The sequence below is a fragment of the Cricetulus griseus genome, chromosome 8 (assembly GCF_003668045.3).
Source record: "Cricetulus griseus strain 17A/GY chromosome 8, alternate assembly CriGri-PICRH-1.0, whole genome shotgun sequence".
Lineage (NCBI taxonomy): Eukaryota > Metazoa > Chordata > Mammalia > Rodentia > Cricetidae > Cricetulus > Cricetulus griseus.
In genome coordinates, this window is record NC_048601.1 from 18,821,092 (window position 1) to 18,848,773 (window position 27,682).

At 48.0% G+C, this 27,682-nt stretch overlaps 1 protein-coding gene across 1 annotated transcript in view; it reads right to left on the reverse strand.

Moving 5' to 3' along the window:
- The window catches only part of Cracr2a (calcium release activated channel regulator 2A), a 115,660-nt gene that overhangs the window by 55,560 nt on the left and 32,418 nt on the right, over nucleotides 1-27,682 (reverse strand). The window contains exons 2-5 of the mRNA XM_027428357.2: nucleotides 15,021-15,270; nucleotides 11,904-12,015; nucleotides 10,588-10,771; nucleotides 7,506-7,652 (exon numbers count right to left, since the gene is read on the reverse strand). Coding sequence (XP_027284158.1) covers nucleotides 7,506-7,652; nucleotides 10,588-10,771; nucleotides 11,904-12,015; nucleotides 15,021-15,236 — 659 coding nt within the window. The 5' untranslated portion in view covers nucleotides 15,237-15,270. The remainder of the gene's footprint in view (nucleotides 1-7,505; nucleotides 7,653-10,587; nucleotides 10,772-11,903; nucleotides 12,016-15,020; nucleotides 15,271-27,682) is intronic.

The window sequence follows — 27,682 nt, forward strand, 5'->3', positions numbered from 1 at the left end:
TTTGCTTGGTGTGTGTGTGTGTGTGTGTGTGTGTGTGTGTGTGTGTGTGTGTGTGTGTGTGCACGTGCGCGCGCGGGGGTGCACCCAAGCATGGGTATGTGCATGTGTGTTTCTCTGTATGTGTGTGTGTATGAGTGTGTATTTATGTGTATATCTGTGTGTGTAAAGATGAGTGTGTCTGTACCTGTGACTGTCGACATGCATGCATGCATGTTTCTCTGTGTCTGTGTATTATGTCTGTGTGTATATGAGTGTGTGTTTATGTGTATATCCGTGTGTGTGGATACATGTGTATGTATGTATGTATGTATGTGTGTGTGTGTGTATCTGGGAATATGTGTGCATGTGTATATGTGTCTGTATCTGTGAGAGTGTGGGTATGTACATGAATGTATCTCTGTGTATGTGTGTCTATATATGTGTCTGTGTATGTTTTTCTGTGTATGCATGTATACTTAGGTGTATATCTGTGTCTCTGTGTGTGATATTAGGCAAATGAGGGCTAAGGATGGGATATGTGAGAAGGAAGTAAAGAAACCCAGACTTCAGTGTAAGTCCCAGACTTGGGGCCAACAGGCCTTTCTAAGATCACTTGTGAAAACTCAAAGGTGAGGTGTAGTTAGCAATCACTTACCCTGCCAGCCTCCCACGGGGACTGTGAAACTTAATTAACCTTCACAAAGTGCTTTGCACCTCGAAGATGAAGGAGCTACAGGAAGGAAAGCATTAGCACTCAGTACCCTGTGGGGGCTCCAGTTAGCAACGTGCAGACCCAGGCTCCCTGCCATGGACACTGCAAAGACAGGTCAAAATACTGTGTTCCTGCTCCCTTTCTCCCCAGCATTTTCTTTAAGGTGTTGGGGATTTCGAAAGGTCTCTGAAGCCTTTTAGTCCACCAGCCCAGTCTCTTCTAGGCCAGGGTGTACTAAAACCATCCAAAGACTAAACAATTTCTTCCTCTTCTAAGTGAAAGCATGACCTTGAATTTAGAGAGCTGTGGCAATGTTCTGTATTTTGGACATGCCTCATCATGAGCTTGAACTCCAGGCAGGCTCAGTGGGTAAAAACACTTGACCCACAGGCCTGGTGACCTGGGTTCTATCCTATGAATCTGTGGTAGACACAGAAAAGTGGTTCCTGGAAGTTGTCTTCTGACCTACACACACACACACACACACACACACACACACACACACACACACAGTGACACACAGTTGCTCATTCTCTAACTAAAAATAAAAATAATTTAAAACTTTTTAAAAGGGAGTTCATGTATTTCCAACCCAAACTGGTTTTGCTTGTATGTGAAAATGGAGCAGGTGCATACGTATGGTTCGGGGAAAAGAAAAGGAGCCAGGCTCTGACTCAGGGGATAGGGGGTGGGGGCGGGAGGGGTCACCGTTCCACCACCCTGTGATGCGTCCCCCAAAAAGCCTCAGTGTGAAACTGATAATGTACATTTGTAGCAAGGAGTTTCAGTATTCCCAAAGCCACCTGGAATCTGACTCAGGGAAGTGAAGGAAAGAGTGAGGTGTAGGGACCAACTACATTGCAGGGCACTTGATGGACAGACAGAAGGTGGGAGAGCCTTGATGCCCTTCTCCAAATACCCTGCAATGCACCACCCACCACAGGGTGATGACCTTCAGGTGGAGAACTCCTCAGGAAAAAAAATAAATAAATAAAAGGAAGCAGGTCCTTCGGCAGCCAGGTTTGTGTCTGGAGACTCACCACCGCCCCCTACTGTCTTTGTCAAGTAACTGCAGTCTCTGAACTGAAACAAAAACCTGATTAAGGTTTTTCACTGTCCTCTGAGGTTGGTCTCTGTGTATTACAGCACAGATGAATGGAAGAAAAGTGTAAGCGTGTGAACAGTTCTGCGAAGGAGTAAGATTGACAAAGGATTTCAACATAGATGGCTTCTTCTTAATTGATCCGGCTACCTGTGTGAACCACCTCTGCAGGATTGCTTCATCCCCAAAAGCAAACCGCTTTCCATGGGGCAGGTCTGCAAATTACGGCTGTGGCATGCACAGAGCGCAAACGACCATCACCTTTCAATTCGCTCACGGGGCACCAAATGATGTGTCTGTTCCTCAGATCACATCATGCCCATAAAACTCCTGCATTTGATTTAGCCAGGCGTCACCAAGAATCCCCTACCACAACAAATGCACACAAACAGACTTGCAGACTAGAGGGCCAGTTTAGATTATAGCTTTTGTGGACTGGAAATAAAAAGCAACTAGCAGTCTCCGAGGGCCACAGAATGACGAAGCTATCTGGAGCTGGAGCTACATGGATTCAGACTGACCTTTTTTCAAAGGCTGTGACTTTTTTTTTTTTTTTGGTGGATTTTGGCTTTTGTGGATGCCTTCTGGAAAAATAAAGTAGAGTAAGATGCTCAGTGTGTGATCTGCCTCCTGCCTGCTTCACAGCCACCTGGATACACGGCCACACCTGTGCTCGGGCCGGTCAATAAGACCTACATGTTTAGCACCCTGGGAGAGGGGTCTAGAACTCTGTGGTTCACTGTATGTCCTCTGTTGATTTCAACACAGGTGAATATTTGTCAGCCACCAACTGAGGCCTTCCAGAGGCAATGAGCACCTGTGGCACGTAAGGGCCACCTGCCATGTACAAAACACGTTCTATTTGGGGTTGAGGCCAAGGGCATGATGGCTTCCCTCCCCTGCTAAGGTTTTCCTGCTGCTAGAGCTATCTGCCAGCGAAAATGGTGATTGGAGGGTGAGTGCTGGCTGTTCCAGCGGGTACCTGTCCTACTATGTAATATAGGCCATCCCTATCATGACCCCTTCCTGAAGTTTGAGGAGGCCACTCAGGACTTTAGATGGACAAGGGGAGCCTGGGTAGATGAGGGATTGAGGCCAGGGACAGAGGGCAGACATAGGGCCCATCAAATACAAATGTGGTTCCCACGGACGCCAACTAGGAAGCCAGACCATGGAACTACAGGGATGAGCCCGAGCCAGACTGGCAGATCTGCCTTGCTGGCCTCTGATCTTCAGGAAGCTTAAGGTCTTCCCCAGGGAAAATATGACATATCCTCAGCCTGATTAAAAATAAAAAAAAAACATAGACTTCAAATTCCTACCCACAGTCAAGTGACCTAGACACCCTAAGGCAGGGTCCTGGCATCCCCATGACTCAGAAATCAATCTGAGCCCACGAAGCTCCAATAGCTTCATTGCCCCATGTCCTTTAGAGACTGCTAGCTTCCTTCTGTTTCCAGAAAAGGCTGAGTGCAGAGAACTCTTTCCACATCTGGGAACTTCCTAATTCTGGCAGTGAGAAAGTCTCCCACAGCTAACAATCTATAGCTCTTGCTATGGTATGGGTATGAAATGCCCCCACAGGCTCATGGGTTTGAAACCTTGGTCCCCAGCTGGTATCACTGTAGGTCCTTTAGGAGGTGAGGCTAGGTGGAAGTGTGTGGGGGGGGCTAGGAGATGAGCCCTCCCTCCTTCCTTCCCTGACCCCATGCATGTGAATGTGTGTGTGTGTGTGTGTGTGTGAGAGAGAGAGAGAGAGAGAGAGAGAGAGAGAATGTGTGTGTGTGTGTGTGTGTGTGTGTGTGTGTGTGTGTGTGTGTGTGTGTGTGTGTTTCCTGGTCTACTGAGATGAGAATAAGTCATTGCACACTTACTCAAAGCCACCCTCAGCCATTCCTCCCCAATGATTGACCATACATCCTCCAACCAGGAGTCCAAATCAGTCTTTCTTCCCTTAAGTCACCTGCTTCTTGCCAGTGAACCCCTTATGCTAGTGAACCTTTTATGCTAGAATGTACAGTTCCCCCAATTTCTGGGAATGTGAAATACGGCAGCTGAGGTACCATGGCACATCCTCAGAGAAAAGCGAGGCCCAGAGGAAGCCGCTCTTACTGAACACCAGGCAGAGGCCCAGAGGAAGCCACTCTTACTGAACACCAGGCAGAGGCCCAGACTCTTGCATCAGCCCTCATGGGGCTGATGTTACTTCCCAATGGATACGCAAACACGGTAGGAGATCGATGCTTCCAGACACGTCTATTTCAGCCATATCCATGGCAACAAGGGGAGGCAGGCCCCGGTTTCTGACAACACCCTGGCACACACTGGGGTTGGCCTCTGTTGTCAGTGCTTTCCTGAGCATCCCCTCTTCCAGGGGCATCCTCTCCCTCCCACAACCTGCGAATGGGTGTGAGGCAGAAAGGACACTTTCTGTTCACTGTAGCAAAGCTGCAAGCCAAGGTTTCCAGTCCAGCCTGTGGAGCTAAGAATGGGGAGTGTGTGCCTCAACCAACCAGAGGAAGACCAGACTGCCCCGGGAGTCAGCCCCATTTTCTCTGGCGCCACTGGAGGAAGAAGCAAGCTGTGAAGCCTACAAAGAGAAGCAGAAACCATCTATGCCTGTGGCCATACTGCCCCAAGCTTCAGTCAAGTTTTCCTGGTCAGTGTTGGGCAGGTTTTTTTCCAAATCTGCCTGGTCAGAGTGACCATGCACTCCTCAGGGATGGTGACTAACTCAGAGCCTGGCATAGAGGAAGCGCTAATTAAATGCTACCCACTGGTAACACGTGTCAATCAGATCAGGGATGGGAGCGGGGAGGGGACAGAGCAGCAATGACTTGTTTTTGTCACTTCCAGCCTCTGTGACAGGCTATCATTTCAGATGGAATTGAAATGTCACACCTGCCCTGAACCGGAGCCTGGCAGAGTTGGAAACACATTCTGGCAGCTCAGCGGGACACAGGGTTCCCAGGAGGCTCTGGCTCCTCCATTCTGAAACCCTTCCCTTCTCTGAACCTGCTCCAAAGCTTGGACACATCCTGCCCTAACAGGTTCCAAGCTTGAAGCCTTACCTTGTGTCATTTGCAGAGAGACCATTTAGGAGTTCAACACCCCATTTCCAGTTTCTTGTCTCATTTCTGAGCTGCCAAGGTTATGGATCACATGGTGCCTTACAGACCATCTGGCCCACTGATGAGGCATGACCGAGTTTTTAATAGGATAAATGAGACTTTTATAAGTCTCTAATAGAAAATCTCATTGTCCCACAAAACATAAGTGTGAGCCGTCTTAGGAAACTTGGCTTTCAGCGAACAAACAAATAAGCAAGTAATGCAAAGACAATGCATTCCTTCTTTCTGGTAGGTCACAATGACAAAAGGTCTGAAAAACTCTCAACGCAATCACACATGGTGGCAACAGAAAAGCCCATGAACAGAGAGGTAAAGCAAGTCGCTCCTAGTCACACAGCTTGTAAGTGGCCAGACCCAGGCAAGAACTCCAGTTCTTCCTCTGTCCTGTGTGGGTCTTCTACCCACTGCTACCTGACACTCTCTGGTCCTGCAGCCAGAGAGTCACCCTGGGTGAGACTGGCAGACAGCAGAGCCCCTCCTTCCACCCTCCATCTCCAGGAGCCAGCCACTATCAGCCTTGGCCAGCAGGACAGGGGATGGCCAGAAGGGAATGAGATGGATTTGAACATGTGGCCATGAGTGCCCTCAACTTTCATCTCAAGAATGTAAAAAGCAATCACCTAATTAGGGCCTGAGCACTTCCTGCAGCTGCTCTCAGGTGGATTCCAGGCTAAGAGACCCTGCAGCATGGCAAGATTGCCTTTCCCTGCAGGAATGGGGACCAGCAGAGGATTGTGACAGCATGAGCCAGGCTGGGGGGGGGGGGAGTGGAGGGGGGAGGAGGCGCCTGTCTTTGTTGTGGCTCCATTCAACCAAGTCATCAGTGCCAGAGTCAGGAAGAAAACTAATCCTTATCCCTCGCTTTCCAGATGTGAAAACAGAGGTCTAAAGAGGCCCAGTGACTTGAGCAAGGTAACAGCCAGCTCGTTGCCAAGCCCTGCAGGATCACCCCAGATGTCCTGGCTGTCAGCCCTGCTTCTCAGGTATACACACAATGCTCATGGTCACCATGTCAGGACGCAGCCTGGAGATGCCACATCGGGAATAGACTTCACCTACGATATGGCCAATCTCAAACTCTCCCTTTCAGCCAGACAAATTCCCAAACTGACCAGGATACAGCAGGCAACAGTTATTGTTCCCTTGACATTCACAGTGTTCAAACACAAGTGTGACCCATCCCATTGGCACTTCCAGCTCTGTGAGATGGATACTGCTGCTGTGTCTGTCTTACAGGTAAGGAAGATAAGACTCAAGAGAGGTTAAGCAACTTCACGTATGTTGCATAGCTGGTTAAGAGGCGGCAGAGCCAAGATTCAAGCCAGCTTCTGCCTGATTCCACGTTTCCTCCCCATCCCTTTCTCCTTTCACGAATTGTGGGCTGCCCTGAAATGCTACTGACAATCTTCTAGACATCTACCTGGGTATCAATCTGCATGACTTCACCTATGTCTTACCGAAGCAGAGTTCTAATGTCTTTCCCCCCAGAACTAGCTCTTCCCTTGGCAGGTTATTTTGCAAGTTAGCCTGGGAAAGCACAAGAAAGCAAAGGTGAAGCGTAGTGCGTAGACTGCAATCCCCCACCCCCAGCAACACACACTCAGTGAGGAGCCTGTGGGCTTCCTCTGGGGTATTTCAGCCCAGCTCTTCCTCTGTAACTCTGGGGAAGAAGCATGTCACTGGGCAGGTGCTCTGCAGAACTGCCCAGCAAGAGGGAGGGCTCACTGAGGAGTCACAGAGAATGTGGTCAGTCAAACTAGAGTGCCCAGGGACATGAAGTGTTCTATTAGGTGCACTCCAGCTCTTCCTGCCTGGAGTCTCAGCCTCCCCTTAGGGTGACCGACCACCCTTCATTACACCACAGTCAATTCCATGTTTCTGAATGCCAGCTCGCTGTGTGAGTGCATGTTATATGACCAGGAGCCAGGACAGCCTCCTGAGCCCGGGTTAGTTCCCTGAGGGGATCCACCTCCACAGGCTGCCTCTGATTTGAGGCATCTATCTGCCTCTGTGGACCCTTGGTTGGCAGCAGTTCCTTGGGGGGTCTTGGTCCTGTCTTCTGACAGACTGAGGTGGCAATGAGACTGCTGAGAAAGCGGGCTAGAATGGGAGGGACACTCTTCACCACCCCCTCACGGATGGATATTCTGTGTCTACAAAGCAAGGGATGCTGGGAGCTGGGGGAGGTCCGGAATGCTAGGGCCTTACTGCCTACAGGTGGGGTGTTCTTCCTTCCTGTCCAGGGCTCTGGGCTATCTACCTCTGAATCCTGCCTCCACCACTTACAAGCTGTGCATTCTTGGGCATGTTACTTTCTGAGTCTTATTTTCTCATGTGTGAATGTGGGTAATAGTGGGTAGTCCCTGTCAAACGAGATAGAGTACACAAAGCATTTAGAATAGCTTGCAGCAAACAGACGGTGCTTAATAAGGGTGATCTGGGACCGAGAAGCAGATACACCATGCTAGCCGTAGCACTCTGACCCTCTTTGGGAGATAGTGACAAAGAAGCATCCTTTAATGAGCCCACGAAAAAGACAGGAGGAAGTGCGCGCCCGGTACGGGCAGAGATGGGCACCTACTTTCTGAGGGCACACTCCAGTTCGTTCTTCTGCTCGTGGGCTTCTTGGAGCTGAGCAAAGATTGTGGTGAGGAGGTCTTCCAAGTTGGACAGCAAGTGAGGGTCATCCTTCTTCAGCTGCAGCCACAGCTGCCTGACGTCACTTTCACTGGGAGGGACAAGAGACATTAACGAGGAGTGGGTAAGCGAGGTCCTGTGGGAAACACGAGGGGTCCGGACAGGGAGGGAACCGCTGGAAACATCATCCCAGCCGCCTTAAAAATAGCAATAGCGAGATTCTGTGGCACAAAGTCTTTGCTGCACACTGCCTCCCTTCATCCTCACTGCCACCTGGGATGCAGCTGTGGGACGCCAGGACCATTCCCTGGTGCGATGACGGTGCGGGCTCATGTCCAGCAGCCTGACTCCTCCTCTGCTGATGTCTCCCTGACCGGCTTCTTTACTCTGTGACGCTCATGATCCACTGGCCACATTGAGCATGCGCGGCAATGTCTTGCCAGCATCTGAGCAGTGAGAGGGATCTGGAGGCAGTTGGATGGGGCTAACACTGAGAGCTGGAGAGAGCCTGTCACACCCCCGGGCAGGGTGTCCTCACTGATGAGAGGTGGGCATGCTGTCTTATGGATGGCAGAATGTAATTGCCACTGCTGAGGAAGGAGGCAAATACGCAGCGCCTCACTGGGGCCTGGTGGCACTGGGAGGGACTGGCAGGGGAAAGGGAGGGAAAGAGTGAGTCTGAAGGATGTGGAGACACAGACAGACAGACAGACAGACAGACAGGTGGGAAGTCAGACTCTGAGGTATGCAGGGAAGAGGTGGAGTGACGGGTCACAAGAATCACCCAGAAACAGGTATGTTGGGGGTGAATATTCACCTAAAGGAGCAGCAGAGGGATAGGCCATGATAACCCGGTCACCAAGAGGAGAACGTGGAGAGAGCCGCAGGTGTGAGCCCCACTCTCCCTTCTTGCACTCAAATATTTACAGCTGTGATTGAAGCACACGAAGCACAGATCTGACTCATCCCCCATTAATTCCTAAAGTCAATATGATGAGAGGGCAGGGCCAGGCACTCCCAGGATAAAGGAGAACATCCTTCAGACCATTGTAAACACCATATTTCAGAAGCTTTGCTCAGAAGTGATGTTGGCTCGGGTCATGTCAGTAGCGTTCTCATGGCACAGATATGTCTGACTCTGTATCCAACAGAAACAACGACTGCTGGCTGAATCCACTTCCAGTTAAGCAATTATCATCACCCACCCCACCTCGTCCTTCTCTTCTTCCTCCCCTTTGTCCTTCATTTCCATCCTTTCTTGCATCTAGTCCATTCAAACATCTACCTGTTCATTGAGACCATCCAACACCCGCCCACCCATCTATCCATCAGTCCTCCATCCATGCTTTCACTTCCATGACGGGCTGAAATCCTCTGAAGTTACCAGGCAAAATGAATCTTCCTTCTCTTATATTTCCATCAGGCCGCAGCAACATGAAAGAAATGAACACAGGCCAGATCTTTCAACTTGCGATGAAAAGTTATAGCTCGTTAATTGGCAAAATCATTCCACCAGACCTCAAAGAAAAGCGGTGTGTCTGGATGCCCACTTGTGGTACCACCAAGTAGCATGGGTTAGGGAGGTCCAAGAAAGTCCACCTCTATGCTTCTAGAATAACCCACAAGTGCTCTGTTGAACAATAGACAGTTCTGAAGCCGTTCCAACCTGCTGTGCTTCTTGTCTGGGGTTATGCTATCATGAACAGATTCCCCCAGGTTACAGAGTGAACTCATGTCAGTGAGGATGGGGAATGGCACTGTCTTCTCTTCTGGCCTCTTTAGGCCATTCTAGAACCATCTTTCAGACATTGTGTTTTATCTCAGTTCTACACCGGTATTTGACATGGTCCTCATTGTTGTGAAATATTAAAGATATGTTACATTTGTTTTGCTGTGTAATATTTAATGATACAGAGATGTGTTACATTCCTTTATGCTGCATTTGTTTAGCTCAGTAAAGCTGTGTTACTTTGCCTGTCCAAAACACCTGCTTGGTCTAATAAAGATCTAAATGGCCAGTAGCAAGGCAGGAGAAAGGATAGGTAGGGCTGGCAAGGAGAGAAGATAAATAGGAGGAGAAATCTAGGAAGAGAAGATCAAGGAATGAGAAAAGGAGGAGAGGAAAAGGCAGGGGGCTAGGCACCCAGCAGCACAGCCAGCCACAAAGTAAGAAGGAAAGAAAAGATACACAGAAATAGAGAACGGTAAAAGCCCAGAGGCAAAAGATAGAATAATTTAAGAAAAACTGGCTAGAAATAAGCCAAGTCTGGGCATTCATAAGAAAGAATAGCATTCTGTGTGATTTATTTGAGAGCAGAGTAGTGGGCCCCCAAAGACCAAAAGAGTACAAAACAACATCTCAGTGTGATATCTAGTGAGCACTGACTTTGAGAGCCCTTCAGGAAGGTGACTGATAGTCCCTACTATTTGTGACAGTGGCCTGCTCTTGGCACTGCCCTCTTCCTCCTCTTCTTACAGCAGGAGGCTTTTATGGAGTTCCTGGCAGTGGTAACTGGGCTCTGGCCTCCTGTCCTAGGAGAAGCTGAGTCACGACTAGTGAGCTCCCCCAGTGCCTGCCTTTGTCCCGAGCCTCATCCTGGGTTATTCACAGCCCATCTTCCTGCCCTGATGCTGGTAGCAAGTTTTACTTCCTACCCATCCTCCTCCACCAGCCAGACTCTCTCCTGGGCCTCAGCCTGGCTCCTTCCTGCTTGCACACACTTTTGCCAGCCTTTCTCACCTCTGACACTAAACTGATGTATTATGAACAGGACACTTCTCTGCTGCCCTTGCCGGGTCACGTTTCACCCTGGGCCCTTCCCTTCCTGAACGCATGACTCTCCCTCCAATTATGAAGCCATTCCCACCCTGCATGAACGCACACCCACGCCATCTCTGACACGGGGCATCCTTTGCAGGGTGAGCAGACCCAAGGTCTGCGACGATGACAAAAAAACAGCGGGAAGCAAGGACAGTGGACTGCATGGGACAGAGGTAAGAATGGGCAGGGCTCAGAATAGACTTACTCTTCCAAAACCTTCTGGGCTCCAAGTCTGTCCATCAGCATCTGGAACTGTGCTTCCTCGTCACGCTCAGTGCCTTCCACATGGTCACCCCCCCTAGACTGATACACCTTCTCCTCTTGGAGCTGGGCCACCTGTTTTCCAGCTTCCTCCTCACTTTGGCTGTTTTGACTGAAGAAGAAGTGACCTAGGAGAGTAGAGAGCAAGGACTTGAATCAGACATCCTCAGCCCAGAAGGACTTGGCTTCCTCTTTTCCTGGGAATCATGCAAAGTTTGCCCTAGAGAGGCGAAAAAGGTCCCTCTATAGCAAAGATCCATGGTCACTGCATCTGGAGATTGTGTTCTTTGATCTTCCATTTGCATTCTGACAGAGATGCCAGAGCCTGGAGATGGTGCCTGGGAAGTAGGCTGGCTCCTCTGTGGATCTCTAAAATTAGATGTGGAGCATTGTGTCCTTGGAGGATGCAGCTCAGTGGTAGAGCATTTGTCTAGTATAGCCAAGGCTCTAGGTTCAAGCCCAAGTAGTACCACCAGAGAAAGATAATAAGAAGAAAAGCCTATTTTTTCCTCTTCCTGCATTAGGAGGTACGGTTGTTCCCTCCATGACTCTCCAGAAGCCTGCCTCGCCGTGCCCACCATCAGCACCACCAAACACATATAGGCAACTTTCTTGCTGTTCATGCTGGCTGGTATGACAGCAATGTGTCCAGCCCTCTCAAGTCAATGAAAAGCTCCAGGAGGTCAGGAAAGGCATCCAATGTGTTTGAAGGAATAACATGGCCCTTTATAGGAGGCAGGGAGATGGAGAGACTGGCTTACTGCTTCATCTCATCTGGAGGTAGGATCTGGATTCTTTATCTTACTCTCAGATCTTAGTTCTCTTTCCTCGTAGGACCTTGAGAATAACTGTGCTATTCAAACCTAGGAATTTCTGATAGCTTCCACCTCTTTGCTGGACTTAGGCTGGGCTATCCTGTGACCACACACCTTTGCTTGCTTATTTTGTCTATCAAGGTTGGAAAGATAGGGCTGAAAATTCTAACACAGCTTCCTGATGATGCCAAACGTATCTGAGCTCCCACATGTGGGCCCTGGCAGTGACAGTCCGTAGGCACAGAGGATGCCATGGTATGAACAGTCAAGGTGGGCTTATGGAAAGAGTCCAATAATCTACTCTCCCTCTGGCTCTGCACCTCCAAAGGAAGAGTGAAAAAACTCTGGGGACAGAGTCCAAAAGAGTTGGAGGGAACAGGAATGTATGTTATACAGCTGCAGGGAGCCTTTGGGGCCTGTGTCCCCAGTACCCATCCGAACTTACTGAATCCAGTGGTGAACTCCTCTGGGGTCAGAAAGCCATTGCCATCAGTATCCAGGGCATCAAACACATGCTCCAGTTCCTCCAGACTTAGGGGTAGCTCCTTATGTAATCTCTGAAAACAATCCAGATCACACTGGTCAGCGTGCTGATGGCCACGGGGACCTAGAACTTGGCTTAGGTCTGCAAAAACTGCAAACACTGTCCTACCTTTCATATTTGTGCAGGGACCCTTTGATGGGTGCCAACTAATGCATTAGGCAATTTTCTACATGATTTATAAAGAAACATATGTATGTGTGTATCTGTTTGCATTGAATTCTCATGCTACCCCTTTGGGGTAGATACTATTATTCCCATTTTAAAGATGATGTTTAAGGCTAAATTGCCAGGAGTCAACTCTAGGTCTGACATCAAAGCTGGTACTCTTAGCACTGACAAGGACCAATGCTATACAAGACTGAGTAGCTCTAGGTAGATTCCTAGAGGATGTGGTGGTCTGAAGCTAAGCGAGACCACAGATGGAAAGACTAGGGCACCATACCTGGCATCTGGAGACCACTCAATCAAAGCAGGAGGAGTGTTAGGGCCTGTAATCCTAGCTACTTGGGAGGTTGAGGCAGGAGGATGCCAAGTTCAAGGCCAGCCTGGGTAACTTTGTCAGACTGTGTTTCAAAATCAAAAATTAAAACAGGCTGTAGAGAACTTATATAGCCTGCACAAGGCCCCAGGTGTGACCCTTAATACAAAAGTAAATAAATAATACTGGGAAAGGACAGAGAGAGGGAAGAGGCAGGTTCACGGAGCCACCATGACAAGCCAGGTTTGGTGGCATTGCATTGTGGTCTTTTCCTCTAGGTACCCCCTTTCCTGAGCCATGCTACTCCCTTATTATGAGGGTCTTCCTTAGTGGAGGCCCTCTGTCCCAGGGCCCCAGGACTACTCTTGTAAGCAGCTGTAGACATATTTGGTTCTTTAACCCTGAGGATGCTGGATAAATCCACCCCCTCCTAACTGCAAGTGACCCATGCGCACAGGGTCGCACAACTGTCCCCTTTGGCTCCGATTAGAATGTGCCATGTCCCCCACAAGTTCATGGGATTCAACACTTAATCCCTTAACTGATGGTGCTGTTTCAGGAGGGTGTGAGACCTACCTAGCTGGTGGAGGTAGGTCACTGGGGAGGGCCTTGGAGATTTAGAGCCTCCACCCACTGACAGCATGAGGAACAAGGTAGCTGAGCTGTTGACACTTCCCGCTAGCATCTGTCTGTCTGGTGTGAAATGGCCCCAGGCCAAAGCAAGAGTCCTCCTGTACCTAACAACCCATCTCCAAGTGAGAAGTCCCAAGAGACTTGTTACCTCTCAGCTGGCCTGCCTGCTCCTCAGGAACCCAAGGGCCAGCTGTACAAGCCACTCCTGTGCCAGTGACTGACAGCCTTAGCCAGCACGCTTTGCAGGAAGGGACTCAGACATGTGGACAGTCAGAGTCGGCAGGTGTGATAGCCCATGACACATTTGGAGGGATTGCTTGGCTCATGGTATTTTCGCTGATAAGCCATAAAACATCATTTGGCTGCTCTGTGCATTAACGGTGGCATTTAGGACATGTCACCAAGTGGGAAGAGAGGCTAAGGGGAAAGCCATTTGGAAGAACTTAATTAGATATGAGTGAGTTTTTCAAGAAAGGGAGAGGGAAAGCACATGCAAAGATTCTCGCAGACATCAACAGTCCATAAACCAGTTGTGGCAAGAACCACAGGTAGAGATTTCAGGGTGGGAGAGTGTTGGTTTTGCAAGTGGGAAATGTATTTGCTCCACTGGAAATGAAAGAAATACCCCCAGGGGTAGTATAAAACTTCCCTGGCTCCCGTCACAGCCAGATCCCAAAGCTTTCTTTGGGATTAGATTTCTTCCCTACCTAGTGAGCTTCAGGTTGCTGGATCTGGCAGAAAATTGATAGTTTCCATTGTATTTTGGCTGGAAAGGATCGGGAAGGAAACCCCAAGGTCAGCAGGACCCTCAAGCAGCCTTTCACCCTTTACACCTGCCTGTGTGCACATGAACACACGGACGCCATACGGAGTTTGCAGATAGTGTGAACCAGAGAGGGGTCTTCAGACTTAGGCTCAGCCACCTTCACCAAGCGTGTGGTCACACTGTTTCACCCATGCTCAAGTGACACTCACATTGGAGAAGAAGCTGGAAGAGAGCCATCTTTAGGGCCAGAAGTGCACACACACCCTTCCTTTGGGCATCCACAGGAGTCTGATTAGACCTGATTCTTGCTGGTGGTATGGCTCAGCTATTCTGAGCCTCAGTAGGAGAGCTGAGGCTGTATCTGTCTCCGTCCCATGACAGACTGTGATGTCCTTGGCTTTAGTAAATTGGTTGGTATAGACTGGGCCTTCTCAACCTCTGGGAACGGACCATTCTCAGGAACAGTTGAGAGGACTCGGGGATGGGGGAACAAGGTAGGAGTGTCCTATGCATGATACTCCTAATGCTAAACCTGTCATTGCCTAGTTTTGTATGGTCAGTGAAGTAAGAATGGCTTTTGCATTTTTAAGTGGCTAGAAAAACAAATCAAAGGAAGAGTCATAGTGACACATAGGAAATTGCATACAATTTAAAGGTCATTTCATAAATGACTTTTTTTTTTAGTACTGGGACTTGAACCCACAACCTTTGAGATGCCAGGTAAGTGCTCTAACATTGAACTACATCTTCATCTCCTTCTAATTTTATTTTTTGAGACAAGATCTCACTGAGTTACCCATTGGGTTTGAGCCAAGAGTCCTGCCTCACCCTCCTATGTTGCTGGATTTACAGGCATGGGCCACAACACCCTGTTCATGTGGATTTATGTGGTGCTGGAGATTAAACTTTGGGCTTCATCACTGCTAGCTAGATGAGCACTCTATCAGGTGAGCCCCATCCTCAAACCCATGTGGTACAGTAAGTCCATCATGTGACTACCACCCGGGCCTATAGTCTTGGGGTAGAGCCAGGGAAGGCAAACAGCTCAACAGCAGGCAAGAGGTATTGAGACCAGGTTCTGTACACAGTATGTACTGGCAGCGGTAGCCCATGCGAAGTTCAAAGCGGAGACCCCTCTCACCTGCATGTCTGTCCTGGCAATGAAGCCTTTGCCCTCAGAGTCACATGTCTGGAAGAATTCCTGTGCTTTCCTCCACATGACACTCTGGTCTGGCACCTGCTCCTCCATCTCCAATCTCTCTGGGTGATCCAGCCACTCCATGCAGGCTCCACTTTCCTGCCATCCATGGCCTGGTATCTCGGAGCTGGAATCTTCCCTTCCCTTGGGGGTGGCCATCAGACCTGTAGATTTCTTTGTGGGTTTTCAGAACCTGAACAGGGGAGATGGGAAAAAGAAGTGTGTGATTAGGTTGGAGCAAGACCAAAAAAGAGCAGGAAGGTAGAAAAACGGAGTTCAGAGCTGGTCACTGGCATGTCCTGACTTCTCTTAGCAGCCAGCTCTTAATTATCAGGGCTCAGGACCAGTGCGCTTTACAGGGATAGCTGATGGATCAGCCTGTCTGTCAAATGAGAGAGAATCAAGAGAGAAGGGAAGAAACACATGGGGATTGAAAGGGCATGGGCTAGAGGGTACCCTACACTCTCCAAACTTAAATAGCCACACACCACCGAAGGAGATGGACGGACACACGAATTGAAATGTGTGAGCACAAGAGGAGCTACTCAGCAGAAATGGGCGATGAACTGGATCTTGAGTAACAAAAATGGGTAAGTTTCAAAATAATCACACAAGAAGCCAAGGAAGAACGCGTGTCACGTGATTCCGCTTACACAAATTCATTTACGGATGTTGTCCAAGTTTGTCATTGCACTTGATCACATTTATGGAAAATGGAACCAAGCAGGACAGAAAGACGACACAGGGTGAGCAGGGCCAAGAAAGGGGAGGTCTAGGATACGGACAGATATGATCACTGCCTTCATTTCCTGAGGGCAACAGGTGAATCCATGACAAACTCACGGATCTGTTAACTTATTCATTGATTCATAGTGGTCTCAGTCCCTGACAGATTGCTCCATATTCCTGACTCGGCTCAAAAATCTCTGAGTGCTTAAGTTTCTTATACAAAATGGGCTGTACTTAAATATGACTCAGGCATATTCTGTCATATATTTTATTTATTTATGCAAGACAGGGCCTCATGGTGTAACCCAAGCTGACCTCATATTTGTGATCCTCCTGCCTCGGTCTTCCAAGTGCTGGGGTCACAGATTACATCACACACCTGTCTCCTACCAGATGCCATCTGGAGATGGAATGTCTGCTGCAATGTAAGTGTGATATAAACAGTTCTTACACCATACAGTCTAGAGACAAAAGCTTACACCTGCTCAGTGCACACCCATGTATAGTTGGATGTAGAGCCCCCAGGTGTGGAAGACTGACTGCATTCATGTGCGCGTACACGCAAGCACGCGCACGCGCGCACACACACACAAACACACACCATACACATATATGTATGTATGTATAAGCACACAAATCTATGCCAAAATTTATGAAGCTTTTGACTTCAAAGTCACGCAGCTTATCATATGTCAATAACTCAATGAGTGTATTGAGAAGGAGGAGTAGGAAGGTGAAGAATTACTATTGTATTGGGGCCACTACCTTCTTCTGTCTCCTCAGGCTTAAACAATATCGCCTAGTCTATTGATACATATATGAATATATAATTTCATGTGTAAGATTGTTTTGTCTGAATGTATTAGCTGTACATCACATTTGTGTAGTGCCAATAGAGGCCAGAAGAGGGCATTGGATCCCCTAGAACTGAAGTTACGGATGGTTGTGAGCCGACACATGTTTGCTGGGAACTGAACTTGGGTCAGCCGGGGCTCTGGACCACAAGCCCCAGTCTATTATATTTAACCCAGAGCCCTGGTTCTTCCTTTGCCATTTAACTCTGTCAAGGAGAAAAATGGCTGAACTTAAATGATTTCCCCGTGGAAACTTCCAGACTGTGCAGTTTCTCGTGTTGCAGAAACACCCAACCATAGAATCATTTCATTGCTACTTTGCAACTATAATTCTGCTACTGTTGTGTATCACAATGAATATCTGATATTCAGGATATCTGATATTCAACCCCAAGGTTGAGAATTGCTGCCCTAAACACACAGAAATAGGGCAGAGCTCCTGGGGAAGGCTACTTACCTACTGTCATCCAGCCTTCTTTCCCTTCCCCTGAGGAGCCTGGCTTGACTTGAAATCTTTGCAAAGCTGGTTGGGTTTTCCAAGGGCAGTGGGGAGCAAAACAATGGAAACATTGCTGCTTCCATCTCAAAACAAAGGAGAATTCCTGTCCCGAGCTCAGCTGCCTCCACCTGGAGAGAGCCCAAGGAAGCCTTGACCTTGGAGATAGACAGGGTTCTAGTCTCCAAGGTTTGCTGTTAGAGGGGTTGATAAGATGGTTCAGTGGGTAAATGCACTTGTCATGCAAGTCTGGTGACCCAAGTTCAATTCCCAGGACCCAGGTAAAGGTAGAAAGGAAGAACTGACTCCATAAATCTGGCCTCTGACCTTCACACTCAGACTGTGGCATTTGTACACACACATGCATACACAACAATAATGTTTTTAATTAAAAGAGTTTTCATTAGACCTAGAGATAGTACAGTCACAAAAAAGACAGGCTAGGTTCATCCTTCTTCCAGCCTCCCAGCCTCCCAGCCTCCCAGCCTCCCTCCCACCTCCCTCTTTCCTCCGGAATGAAGACAAAACCCGGGACTGTGCCATGCTAAGCACGTCCTGTCCCTGAGACACATCTCCCAACTGATCACACTTTGTTCCTGCCTGTGGCTGAGTTTCCAAACCACTCCTTTCCTCCAGAACAATCCCATAAAACCACTTCACATGCAGATGGAAATTGTCCAGTCCTTAAGCATTTCCAGGAAGATCTCTCAGTTATCCAGAGTAATTCTAGCAGCTTAACTATGCAATCAGAAAGTTTGTAGATCAAAGCTAAATCCCTCCTGAGGGTTTAAAGTGAATTTCTCTCTTAATCTGCCTTCATCAGCTACTTCTCTACCCACTGTACCTGCTGCCAACTTGAAGGTGGCCACTAAGTCACACAGATTCCCTTTGAGTCCCTTCTGCAGCTAGAAGATCAAAGCCTCAAAGCATCCCTGGGAGCCATTCAAATTTCTTAAACTATACAGGTTTCAGTGGGAGGAGAGCCCCATGTGCAGTGAGACCCCAAGTTCTCAATGATTAGCTCAGATACGGCAGGGCTCAAAGTAGACAGTTCTTGCCAAATGACAGAATACACATCCACCCACCCTGCTCTTTCTCTAGGGAGAGAATTAAGGGTGAAGTGACCATCACACTTGAGCTTCTGGGAGATAGCACAGCAGAATGGGGAGAGCCAAGTTGTCCCAGGTTCAAATCCTGCCTCCATCAATGACTTAGGTGACATTTTCACAATACCTTTTTCCCATCTGTAAAATGCAGGAGACAGGGCAAGCAGAGCTGGGGATAAAAATTATCATCAAGAGAGATAACAGATTTGCTATATATGTTGTTGAAATCAAACTGGCTTCCTCCACCTCAGTTGTATTTTAGCAAGCCAAACTAATGAAACACACACACACACACACACACACACACACACACACACACACACACACGTATAAATATGTATACACATATATAATAATATATCAATTAGTAACTTTTCTGTTGCTGGTATAAAATGGCAATTTACAGAAGGGAGAGTTTATTTTCACTTACAATTTCAGAGGGATAGGAATTCACCATGGTGGGGAGGCAAGGTAGAAAGAGGCAGGGGTGACAGCTGGATCAAGATGCTGAGAGCTCAGGTCCTGAACGGCAAGCATGAGAGAGACAGACAGAGAGAGAGAGAGAAAGAGAGAGAGAGAGAGAGAGAGAGAGAGAGAGAGAGAGAGAGAGAGAAGCAGAAGCAGCGAAGGCTTGTTACTTCCTCCAGCAAGGCTGCATTTCCTAAACCTCCCAAACAGTGCCACCAACTGGGGAGCTGGGGAGCAAGTGTTTAAATGTCCACACTATGAGAGGAAGGGTCTCATTGCTCATTTCTCATTTCTCATTCAGTCACATGTATCTGCACGGGCTTTCATTTCTTCCCTCTCATATGAAAGAGAAAGAGGGAAAGAGAGGGAGCACATGAAGAAAAAACATCAAAGTCCATGCATCTAACATGGACTCTCCAGCTGGATGGAGCCTGGTGAAGTGAAATTAAACCCACACCAGACCAGCCCCCAAAAGGGTCAGGTGTGTGCAGCCACCTTTGATAAGACCTTCTTCCCTCTGGCAGCCTGCTGTAGCTTATACAATCCTCCAGTCAGCGTCCTTTCTCCTCAAATTAGGTCCAATTTCCGTGTTCTAGCCTCCAGGGAGACAGGGAACAGCTGTCTTACCTCTATGAAATAATTCTTCCAGGTTCGGACAGCTGTTATTAAACACCCCCCTTCACACTCCCCTGCACTATTATAAGATACATTAAAGGCCCCCGCTAATGGCTTCAGGTCTCACCAAGATGGTTGCTATTCACCCTAATTCCTCTAATAATTAGTGGCTGTAAACCACTTTGAAGATAAAAGGCATTTTATAAGAGCTAAGTCCTATTATGATTAGCTTCCCAATACTTCCCTCCCAACCCTGATGAGCACATCAAAGCCAAGTGCAGTCCCAGTAAGCTATCTGCTGCCTAATTGGATGTGTTTCAAGGCGGCTGGTATATATTAAAGAAACTGCTGCAAAATTTATCAACATTAGAAGAGTGGCTGCTTTCTTCCTAATGTGAACAAGCTCTTTTCAAAGGCTGTCAGCTCAGATGCCTGTGAGACAGGAGCTAATACAGACCCCAGGTTGGTGAGGGAAAGGGACTCTCAGCTCCTGGCTTTGCATAACATCTTGTCAACAGGATTCTACATAGCCTGCCTTTTGATTTTGCAAACACGCTGTGATGAAAACAAGAAAAGGCACAGGGTTTCTGCTTCATAGACGAGAGGGCATGCATAGACCACAGCTTAGCATGGGTTTACGTCAGTGTGGCGCAGCTGATAGGGGGTGAAGATCCCAGACCAATAGTAATGGATATGCCATGATTGATGTTCCACTCAGACACTCTGAAGCATTTGTGCGTCATGGCTGGGCTCCTGGGTGCTCTCGCTTCTCATTGCCTGCACCTGCACTTATTATAAAGCAGACTCAGGATACTGGGGCTATTTGATTCACAAAGGCAGGGCCAAAAATGCCTGAAAGTTTCCTCAACACTTCTAAATGGCTTTTAACTGGTGACCAACCACAATGTGTGGGAGTGAAAGGCCAGGGCCCTTGTCTTGCCAGGGCAAAGGCTGTGAGCTGTACTCCTGAACACTTGGCAAGACCAGAGGCTGGAACCTTGTCCCAGTTCTCACATTGGCTTCTTGCCCTCTGCAGCCTGCTTCCCCCCCCCCCTCTTACTGGACTCTCCTGGGCATATTTCTTCTAGAAAGCACCCACATGGAAATATCCCTCTAGGGCGGGGCTTCTGCAAGTCCACGCCAGGACAGTTCTCCTGCCTCTGCACTCGGGAGCATTTTGCATATTTGCTACAGAACAAATGCTCCTAGATTCTCATAGCTCCAAACTATCCTTTCCAAGCCTCCACCCTTCAGTGATCTTTCATCCCTATCCCCTCAAATCCTGGCTCTGAGTTCACGAAGCCTCTGTTTTCTTTTGTTTCATGACGCCCCAACCGTATCTCAAAGAAGTCTTCATGCCTCTGTCCTGAGCCTCGGGTACAGCATCAAACCAGGCAGGTGCCATGGAAGAAGGAGAGACAATTTTAAGAGTGCTGTGTCTTTGGTGAGTTTACACTGTAGCAAGGGAATGAGACACAAATAAAGGGACAAAGGATGTAAGGAGAGTCACACATGTTATCATGAGACCTCCAAGGTGCTGCCCCCAAATGAAGCTGTTCCCCAATACAGTTCAGTTTAACTCTGGCTTGGGTCATTTACCTATCTTTGTTACCTTTCTTTCTTCCTTCCTTTCTTCTTTCCTTCCTTCCTTCCTTCCTTCCTTCCTTCCTTCCTTCCTTCCTTCCTTCCATCCTTCCTCTCTCTCTCTCTCTCTCTCTCTCTCTCTCTCTCTTTCTTTCTTTCTTTCTTTCTTTCTTTCTTTCTTTCTTTCTTTCTTGGTGGGGTATGAGACTGCAGGTGTGGGCCATGGTGCACACCTGGATGTCATATGACAACTTGCATGGGGCCTGTTCTTTTTCCATCATGTAGGACACAATGATTGACTCCTGTTGTCAGGCAGCTCTCAATTACCCAACTTTTGAATCAGAAGGTATTAGCAAATGTTTAAGAAAAGCTGGTTGTCATGGAAATCATCCAAATAGGCAAATAATGCAGTCAGAGGAGCTTTCATTTAATTTGGTTTGCCCTGTCAGCACCAGGTTCAGAGCAGCGCCTCCAAATCCTACTTCCCGGAGCTTAAGTAATCATTTTAGTGGCAGATCGTGGACTCAACTTCTGTCTTCTTTAACATCTCAGTTTCTCTCTCCAGGGGCTATGAGACTTTCCTTTGCAGAATTGTTGTGAAGAATTATATATATTGACCATTACAATACTTGATATATAGTCAGCATAGCAGGGTAGATAACTGCTACTTTTAAGAAAGTGTGTGTGTGTGTGTGTGTGTGTGTGTGTGTGTGTGTGTGTGTGTGTACTTGAGTGCAGGTGCCTACAGAGGCCAGAAAAGGGCACCAGAAACCCTGGAGGTGAAGTTACAGGGAATCATGAGCTGCCAGCTGTGGGTGCTGGGAACTGAGCTCTGGTCCTCTGCAAAGACAGAATGTGCTTTTAACTGATGAGCATCTCTCCAGCCTTGCAACTGCTAATTTTTTGCCCAGATGTAAAATGAACCAAAGAGCATCCCCACAGTTTAGATGGGGTTCCTTCCCCAAAGGTTCACGGGCCAAAGTACTACTGAAAGGTGACCACTGGTAAAGTGGTTGTTGCTCGTCCCTTGGGAGTGGGTTGGCTCTAGCAGGAGTGGGTCCATTTCCTCAGAGTAGTCACTATGAAAGAGTGAGCTGCACCCTGCATGGTCTCCAGCTCCCTCTTCAGTTTTGTGACTCTCTCTTTCTCTGTCTCTGCCTCTGTCTCTCTGTCCTGTGTCTCTGTCTTTCTCCTGACATTTCCTTCCTCTTTCTAAGTCCTACTATGGCTTAATGACTTGACCCCAACTATAACAAGAATGCCATGGGTTGAGTAGCCAATGGGCATTAGAAACTCATTCTTCATTTGTTCCTTGAATCAGAGAATCCAAGGTTAGCCACCATCATGACTGAGTTCTGGTGGTATCCCTCTTCCAGAAGCACCTGAACATCAGAGGGGGCTGGTCTTGAGCCTCTCACATGAGGTCATCAATGTCATCTGCGTGGGTAACCCTTCTGAGCTTGATACCTCTCAAAGGCCCCCTTTCTCATTGCCATCTACACTGGGAGTCGGGTTCATCTCAGGAAATTTGGAAGACACGGTTGTAATTCAGTCTATAGCAATCTGCCCCGATCCTTCATATCCTCTCATAAGAAAATAGCTCATCCTCTCATATGAAAAATAGCTCTCTCCATTCCAGTAGCTCCAAAGATCTTAGTTTTCTGTTCATCCCAGCATCAACACAGCCTGGCGCATTCAGTTTTCCAAGCCTGAGATCTCACTGCTGATCCATTAGGAATGGAATCAGCTCTCTCAGATCACCAGGGTGCCCCTCAGCAGATTCAACCAACCAGTGAGTAACAAAATTAAATAATGTCTGTGCTGAGCATGTAGAGGCACTTTTGTTGTGTTATTTCTTAAACAATGCTGATATGGATGTCCTTCTGTATACTGCAAATATGCCTTGCTTTTATTGGTTGGTGAATAAAGCTGTTTCGGCCAATGGCCAGACAAAATACAGCTAGGTGGGAAATCCAAACAAGGATTCAGAGAGAAGGAAGTCAGTGTTGGGGAGACATCATGTAGCCGCCGAAAGAGTAACATGCTGGAGTATCACCAGTCAGCCTCAGCCTCATGGCGATGCATAGATTAATAGAAATACGTTAATTTATAAGAGAGAGCTAGCCAGTAATATGTCTGAGCCATCGGCCAAACAATTGTAATTGATATTAAGCCTCAGAGTGTTATTTCATAAGTGGCTTGGGGAGGACCCGGTAGGCGGGAAAGAAACCAGTGCAGTGGGACCGGGTGAGACAGAGGAAAACTTCCAACTACACAATGCGGCCTCATATACTCATTTGCCCAGCATCCATGCTCATTGTCAGTCTTCTATGCGTGCTTTGCAGCACTTGGGAGACACTGTGGCGGTTACACAGAAGTATCACAGCAGGTTCTGCCATGGCTTGGACATCCATGGAGTGTAGCATCTGTGGTGGGCATAACACCCCCATGTGACTTTACTGAAGCAGTAATGGCAGTGGCACTCTCATGGCCTAGAGCTGAGAGCCTTGAGGACAGGTGAAGCCTGTAGGCCTTTTGTCGCTTGCTTACCTGCAGCTCTCAGCCCTGGTGACTGGTGGCTGATAAGTGGCAGCTCCTCATGCAGGGAGGGTCTTTTGCTACTGGTGACTTGAATCTCACTTAAACTCCCATAAGAACTAAAGTGCACTTTGTTTGTCACTAGAGACCCAATGGAAGGGGCTTTATAGCAATTAGGGAAAAGGTGATAGAAAATGCCCCTCCGAGCAGGATGCAAAATCCCAGAGAGAAATGAGCTACCCTCCCCTTTTCAAGTTGTAGAGAAGTGGGAAGGTGGGGGTACTACCCTGGGTACCCTGCTTGGCAGCCCTAGCCTGGCTTCGGGGGGCCCATGCCATGCCAGAAGATCCAGTTCTCTGCAAGTCCTCCTGAAATTACTGCCTTCTGCTGATGCTACCCCTAACACCAAAGTTCACCTCGAAGGCAGAGATGCAGACTGCAACCAGATTCATGGGCCTGCCTAATTCAGGGATGCAGTGGGGTTTATAAGAAAGCCTACAATGGGGCTGGAGAGATGGCTCAGAGGTTAAGAGCACCGACTGCCCTTCCAGAGGTCCTGAGTTCAACTCCCAGCAACCACATGGTGGCTCACAACCATCCGTAATGAGATCTGGTGCCCTCTTCTGGTGTGCAGATACACATGGAAGCAGAATGTTGTATACATAATAAATAAATAAAATCTTAAAAAAAAAGAAAGCCTACAATGCAGCCCACTAAAAAAGATTCACTGTGATCTGGTTGTGGTTGAAGCCCAAGGGCCCATACTTTGGGAACTTGGTTCACAGTGTGCCAATATTGAGGCAGGGAGACCTTGAAGTGGTGCATGATGGGAGTGACTGGGAGAAAGACCCTTTCTTGGACTGGTGATAGTTCTCACAAAAGCTAATTGTTGCAAAAGCCAAAGCCCAACCCATGAACTGCTTTCTGCTTCCTGTCTTGCAATGTGATCTCTTACTCTCGTGGGCAATCCCTCCATGATGTTATCACTATGATATGATCCAGCTGCGGATAACGGTCTACATCCACACCTTTTCTTCAAAGAGTACCCAGCCATGGGCATTCTGTTATAGTAACACAAAGTAGACTAAAATAGTGCCACGAAGAGGAATAGGCTTTGGAACAGGGAAGGCATGGGCCCTCTGTCTACGGTTAGTTTGAGTGTTTAGACTGAACCAAGAAAGACTGTTGCAGAATATGTTGGCCACCGTGATAGGCAGCATGGACAGAGAGCATACCTGAAATGTTGAAGGAGCAATAAGAGATGGAATTAGTTTTCATTCTTTACACTGAGGTCAAAGTTCAAGCTGCAGCTAGATCTAGGAGACCGGATGAATAGCACTGAAGACTCTGGCCTCTCTGGAGCTCATGCAATCAGTCCAAGTGAGGCAAACACTCACCCGGTGCTCCCAGTTCTATGTGAGGCCACCGTCCTCTGGGATCATTTACTATGAGCAAGCACTCTTCCACGTGCCAGGGTCAGCAGCAGGTGACTTTAGCAAGCACACACCATGGGGAGTGACAAGCAATAAATACACATACTCAACAAGCACATTCAAACAGTGAAAAGTGAAGGGGGGGGCATTCCCTCCTATAAGACACCTACTGGGTGCTCACTGAGTCCAGCATTCTGGCAGCAACCACAGTGGGGAGGCTTCCTCTTATACTGGTTACCCACCAGCAGCCCTCAGCAAAGCCAGGGTAGTAGGAGGACTGAGGAAATACGCTGCCCTGCCCTGTTCCCAGCTGCAGACACCTCAAGTGCTTCTATGACAAAGGCCATATATGCAAGATGTTAATAGCTGTGCTGCTCAGTTGGCTATTCTATCCCTGAGGGAGGAAGGATTTGTTTGGCTCTTGGTTTCAGAGCTTTCAGCCTGTGGTCAGCCAGATCTGTTGTTTCTGGGCCCTGGTGAGGCTGTATTGATGACACAAAAGACAGAGTGGGGGCAGAGGGAGAGAGAAGGAGGGGACTGCAGATAAAATACAACCCCCAATACAGGCCCTAGTGGCCTATTTCCACTAGCCAGGCATCAGCTCCTGGCACTAAACTAGAGCCACCAGCTGGGGACCAAGCCTGTGGAGACATAACAATGGTGCTCTGCCTAGATGGAAATCTTAGATTGTTCTGATTTTCTTCTATATCAGAGTGCTCAACTTGGGGGTCATGACCCCTTTGGGAATTGAACAACCCTTTCACAGGGTTCGAATATCAGATGTCCTGCATGTCATATATTTACATTATAATTAATAACAGTAGCTAAATTATAGTTATGAAGTAGCAATGAAAATAACTTTATAGTGTGTGTGTGTGTGTGTGTGTGTGTGTGTGTGTGTGTGTGTATGTGTGTGGCGAGGGTGGGGGGTGGTGGGTGGTGGTGGTCACCACAACATGAGAATTGTATTAAACGGTCACTGAATTAGGAAAGTTGAGAACCAACTTTCTTGTTTTTTTCTTGTTTTTTTTTTTTTATTTCAGTCTATTACTGTATTTACAAAAAGTGGAGAAAAACTTCTTTGTAATGGAGTCTCTAACTTAAGTGAATAAGAAACACATTTCAACCGAGTAGGCAGAGGCCAGACGGTAGGGTGACGTTGTTTCCCGGTTTATGAAGCAATTTCACAAAGACATGTCCTTCGGGACTTACAAGGCTTTAATCAAGGTTACATGACAAACAAGTCTTAGTGTGTGAAGAGGATTCTCAAGTCCCTCTCTTCTGGGCCAGTGTGCGTTCCATTATTCCACAGGCTGCTTGTAGCTGACCTTGCTTCTATTTGTAGCTGGAGCCTTCTGGAAGCTACTGAGCACCTGCTACAGATTGAATATGAAATGCCCCTCATAGACTCAGTTCCCCAGTTGGAGGCACTATTTGGAAATTCTGAACATTTTAGGAGATGGGGTCTACAGAGAGGAAGTCACTCATTTGGGCATGCCCTTGGTGATATCTTGACCCTGGTCACCTCCTCCACCTTCTCTTTCTTCTCCTTCTCCATGTCCTTCTCCTCCTTCTCCTCCTCCTCATCTTCCTCCTCTCTCTCTCTCTCTCTCTCTCTCTCTCTCTCTCTCTCTCTCTCTCCTTGCTTTTCACCATGAGGTCCCTACCACTACATGTTCCTGTCACCATGATATGCTCTGGAGAGTATGAGACAAGCAACTGTGCACTGAATCCTCTGAAAGGGTGAGCCAAAATAATGCCTTCGTCCCCTAAACTGTCTGTGCCAGAAGCAGCCAACAGGATACCCCAGGACCTAGCCCCCTCCTCTGTACCTCTGCCCTCAGATTCAGTCACACTTGCACTTACTGAATGCATCTTTCCCCCAACCTGTCAACTCCCAGTCATTGTAGTGACTTGGAATTGCTCAAGTAAAAGAAAAGGACAAGGCAGTATGCAAGCAGCCAACATGGCGGGGGGGGGGGGCAGGACTGGGGTGGGACAGAAGCCATTCCCTCAGGATCCAGCCAGACATTGTCCCTGATTACAACCAAGAGAAGTCAGATAGATGTTCCAAAGTAGAGACTGAGATTGCCGAAGACCAGCCTGATTCTCAAAAGATGCATGCTCTAGATGAAGAGATGGTGGGCACGGCAAAAACGAAAAGTTAATTATGAACAGGGTGTGCATCTCTAATAATGAATGGCCCCTTTTCCCTCTTGGAACAAGGTGGGCTACCACCCAGCCGATGAAAGATGTCCCAAGTCCATATATGATTATCTCCTAGAGAGGTCATAGAAGGCTAGGAACTGGGGGAGGGGTGGGCACAACCAGTGATGACAGAGCCAGCTAGGAAAATCACCATGAAGGAGCTTCAGTGGATGGATGGATGGGTGGGTGGATGGATGGGTGGGTGGGTGGATGGATAGATGGATGACACACCAGTTCTATAGGACAGGATGCCAATGGTGTGGCGGGGTGACAGCTGGTGGCTGAAATGTCAGGGCCATCTTTGGAGGAGGAGGTGGGGCTCAACGCCCACCTTAGAAAGGGATGGATTCAGGTGTTCTGTCCTGTTGGCATTTTGTCTTGTGTAGGTGTAGGTATGCGTGTGGTATGTGGACGTGCAAGAAGGTCAGAGGTTGACATCAGGTATCTTCCTTAATTGCTTCTCAAACTTTTTGTTTTTTCAAGACAAGGTTTCTCATTGAACCTGGAGCTCAGGGGTCCTCCTGTCTCTGCACCCCAGCACTGGGATTGCAAGTTCACCAATGGGATTAGAACT